Genomic DNA, 4,612 nt, shown 5'->3' on the forward strand with positions numbered 1-4,612 from the left:
TGGGGACATAGAGGAGCCCAAGTCAATGGCCGTCCGTTTCTTGGGCTGTGTGGTTCTTGTTGAACTTTGAGAGTTTCTGTAAAGATTAATTGTCTCCTGTTGTTGTGTAATTAATGCCATCTTGCTTTTTACAAAGTGTGAATACACTCAGAGTACGCACATACGAGAGAAATGTGTGTATATGATATAAGCTACTGTTTTTCTGAAATAAAATCTGCATCAACTGTGTCAGTGACACTGGTGTATAATTACTCTCAGAGCTCTGAATTTTTATGGCAGCTGTTAACAGTAGGTGGATACAGCCGTAGTTAAATTAAGTGATTTGTTTTCTTCTATTTTTGCAGAACACAACTTATACCCATCATCCAGTCCTTTGTTAGCATCTCCACGTATCCCCTCGCACAGTGACCCATGCCTCACCTCTACAACGAATTCACCCCCCTCATCGCCCATCAGACAGAAGAGCAAGAAAGGTAATTTTTTCTTGTACAAAATTTCCAGTTATGAGATTTTATCTCTAGATATAGATTTTAAGTGGCAGCTTTTATATGATACGTAATCAACCTACTTACGATTTATATACATTTTTTGGTGACGAAGCAAATATAACCAAAACACCATAAAAAATGGTTGGGAAGTGAAGTTGATATGGGAAATAATAAAAAGTGAACTATGTAGGCATTAGAACCCATAGTGTCAGGCACTGAGTGTGAAACAGAACAGATATGGATCAAACTGGTTATGAATGTCAAGGTTGAATCGCTTTACGGTCCCACTTTGTTTGGCCTTGTTGGACATTGATTACCTGTTTATGAACGTGTTACACCCCCACATGCCCAGTGACTGACAGGACATTCGAGTCGTTTGCAGACATGGTGCATATTGGGGGTTTTATATCAATAAATACTTGATTAGTGATAAAGTAGATTCAATCTGAACATTGATAGCGTAAACTTTAATTGTTGGGCCATAAAAACATGATGTTTTTTACTCTAATTACAGGAAGAAAACCCAAAAATCCGTTGGAATGCCCCATCAATCAGCCAAAAAGGAAGCGAGAAAGTGAGTGATCAATCAGCTATGATCAGTAAATCCGTCACCACAAAATCAGAAAATATTTGCAGTACAATGCCTTCCTGAATAAGATATTTATAAAACAATCAGCCATTATTGATGTTTAACGTGGGTTTTTCTTTCTGGCAGGTTCCACGACCTACCTCTGGGAGTTCCTGCTGCAGCTCTTACAGAACAGGGAGACCTGCCCCAGGTACATCAAATGGACCAATCGGGAGAAGGGAATCTTCAAACTGGTTGATTCCAAAGCCGTCTCCAAACTGTGGGGTCTACACAAAAATAAGCCTGATATGAACTACGAAACAATGGGGAGAGCTTTGAGGTAATTTAGACCCCCAGCTTAAATGCTTTTGAGATCTATCTCTGACTTCATATTTATCTGTACACCTAACACAGATCTACAGTACAGTCTTGATCTAATAGTCCCCTCATACACCGAACAGTGATTGAATTAGTGAAGAGACAGTTAGTGAAAATGAATAAGAGAAGGGTATTGTGAAATAAACAGGGTGGCTGTATGCACTCAAAAAACAGAAAGATTATCTGGGTAGTTAATAAATGTATCCTGTATTTATTATTCAACCTTCCACATTGTCCTGGGCATAAATCTATTTTGATATAGAAATATTCTGTTAATTAACAAAACAAAACTGACGAACCACTCCTGCTAAAGACCAAAGCTGTTGTTTTATAGCATTATTTGCATTAAACATCCTGGGCTAGGAATTTACTTTTAATTAAAAATCGTGATAATGATATGGAAATGACTTCCACTGTTGACTAAATAGAGACCTCTGGTTGGTGCTAAGTCATTGATTGTACGGTTTACCTGCGGGATATAACTGGTGGATTATTCGGCCATTCTGCCACCTACAACTGCTAGCTCTGTCAACTGGTCCCAAGTAGTGATTGACAATCATAACTCGTAATGCCGATCACATGCCTACAGATTTATTCTTCTTCCCAGTACAGGCTAATAATGTCCTGCTTTAATTCAATTAAATGCAGTAGATGTTGAATATTAATCCCAGTTTATACATAACATTTGTCATTCATTCACATATTCTTGTAAATTTATGAAAGTGAATAAGAATGTAGGTGCAACAGGTCAGAGCGATTTGAAAAACAGCGGTAAAAATAACAATGAAGTCATTTACAAAGTACACAATGGAGAACAATTAGATGCTTTGTGAATTAGCATACAACAATTATGAACAAAAAATATTAATTTGAAAACAAAATTAATAGCCTAAATTGAAGACATAAAAATTAAAAGTACTTCTTTACTGATGACCTCCTTTTCTATTTCTTCAGGTACTATTATGCTCGAGGAATCCTAAACAAAGTGGATGGGCAGCGCTTGGTGTATCAGTTTGCGGAGGTTCCGAAATCGATTCTGGAGATTGACTGTTCGAATGTGTGAGGGTGAAAATAACCACCCACAAAAACATTCCATAAGGACTTCATTTCTCCAATGGGCTCCAAAAACTTGCTGGTTTTAGACTGAGTGATAATCTCCTTGGCTTTCTGGCTTCAGACAGTTTGGACCATTGCAGGGCCAGATGGCAGGTGTTGTTGTCCTTGTTGAAACTTGGAGCCAGGTTCTATCTCAGGTCTTCAGTTAAATGGGTTACTACTCCTCATGATGCTAGTCTGTCAAGCAGGATTCAAGGCAACGAACAATGCTGTCGGAAAAAAAAGTCACTTAAGCTGACACCTTCGCTGCGACCAAATATTGGCCGGACACGTCCGGTCTCGTGTGAAATGGACACACAGAAACCTGTTAAAGACCTGTTCAGCTCTGGTAGAGCTGTTCTTATTTTTTCCTTCTAACTGTGTGATACTGTGAATTCCAAGTGTGCAGACTGGTGTGCCATACTCTCCCAACCTTGTGATGTACACGAGGGACTGCATGACTATGTACTGAACTCGGACCAAAACTTTCCCTGTTGACTTCTGTGGTTTTATTTTGCCTCTGCCCAGTGCACTGCAGCATCTGGTCACAAAACTTAATAAAAAAATCAGCTTTAATGACTCTTTGTACATATGCATAGATGTACCTGTTATTTTGGCTCACGAAGTTTGAATAGTTTTGTGTACATATTGAATTGCCACTGGATTTGACCAAATTCTCCTTACATTCCCAAATCTGACCACTTTACCTTCCAGTTTTTTGTCTGTTATATCTTTTTGTTATCTGTTAACTGATTGGATACTGACAAGAACAGGGCATTTTGGGATTTTAGCACACCTTTTACAATGACGATAGATATTAGATAGTGTTATTTTATAAATAAAGTGTATTTTAATGTACAATTCTACATCAGGCATTATTGATGTACAGGCTTGTAATGTATGTGCCTCTAAATTGAGATTCTTATTTTTATACTGTTAATGGATGGTCTTTCTGGACCATCTTTGTTTGTTACCTATCAGGAGATCTGTATATTTATCAGCTAAAATGTCTTTGTACCACATTTCTTTGCTTATTTTAAAACAGTTTTTAAATGAGTGGCTGTGTAATATTGTCTGCAAACTTCAGCAAAGCTGTCAAAGATTAAATTGTCAAAAAATTTTAAAGATACCATTATTAAAGTGTGATATTGTTCTCTTCTGACGAGATATTTTTTAAAATCTTGATAAAATTGTTACACCGTAGGTTGGAGATTGCAAACTCTAAAGTGCATTTTCCTGGGGGGAGGGATATTTTTGCTATATGTTGTCAGCCTATGTAACAGTACCCTGCTAACAGATTATAACACAAGATTGGAGTGTGGTACTCTGAAATCCATTTCCTTTCCTGACATATCTAGTTATTTTTTCCAGTGCCTTACTATTAACAATCAATAGTACTTGTCTACTGTTTTATTCTACAGAGACCTCAAGCAATCAATATCTCATTAAATTGAAAAAAAGCATATCTACAGTAGCCAGCTACAATCTACATCCAATTTGTAAAAAACGCGTTAAATGTCAAGAAATTGGTTTTTATGAGACGCTTCTCTCATTTTAACTCAGAAGTTTGAAAATGAATGCAGAAGATTACGATGTAATATCCTAACCAAAGACTAAGCGCCATATTGGCATAAGTAGGGTCGGCAGCCTCTCTCTGTTGCTCAATATTCAGACTTGTCGTCTGCTTTGAACAGTGACCACACGAGTCTGTTTTGTTGTAACCGTGTGATCTGTTCCTATGTCAGTTATCTATTAAATATTCCTGTTTTACCTGATTCTGTTTGTGTTTCTTGTTTCTTTTGAATACAACAAGTTGCTCGAGAACTCTGAGCCAAGGCCATCGCAAGGGGAGTAACTCTTTTCAGGTTTTGATGCTTTATCGATATGAACGATTTGTGATACGCAAATTATGTATTTTCATGGAACGCAAACACAACTGACATCTATTCTCACATGAATAATTACGCGAATTGATTAAACGTACATGTATACCTACTTTGGAACTTGCTTAATACATGTATTAGTGCAAAAGACTGACCACCAAAGGCCACAAACAAGCTCAAATTATGATACAGAATAATTT

The 4,612-nt window shown here is 37.3% G+C and overlaps 1 protein-coding gene across 2 annotated transcripts in view; it reads left to right on the forward strand.

Annotated features, from left to right (window-relative positions):
• Positions 1 to 4,304, forward strand: part of LOC128192137 (ETS translocation variant 5-like) — a 41,697-nt gene extending 37,393 nt beyond the window's left edge. For both annotated transcript variants that reach the window (XM_052864611.1, XM_052864612.1), the window contains exons 7-10: positions 345 to 473; positions 1,003 to 1,062; positions 1,204 to 1,396; positions 2,389 to 4,304. In XM_052864611.1, coding sequence (XP_052720571.1) covers positions 345 to 473; positions 1,003 to 1,062; positions 1,204 to 1,396; positions 2,389 to 2,497 — 491 coding nt within the window. In that variant the 3' untranslated portion in view covers positions 2,498 to 4,304. The remainder of the gene's footprint in view (positions 1 to 344; positions 474 to 1,002; positions 1,063 to 1,203; positions 1,397 to 2,388) is intronic.
• The last annotated feature ends 308 nt before the right edge of the window (positions 4,305 to 4,612 follow it).

Source organism: Crassostrea angulata, chromosome 7 (genome assembly GCF_025612915.1).
Source record: "Crassostrea angulata isolate pt1a10 chromosome 7, ASM2561291v2, whole genome shotgun sequence".
Lineage (NCBI taxonomy): Eukaryota > Metazoa > Mollusca > Bivalvia > Ostreida > Ostreidae > Magallana > Magallana angulata.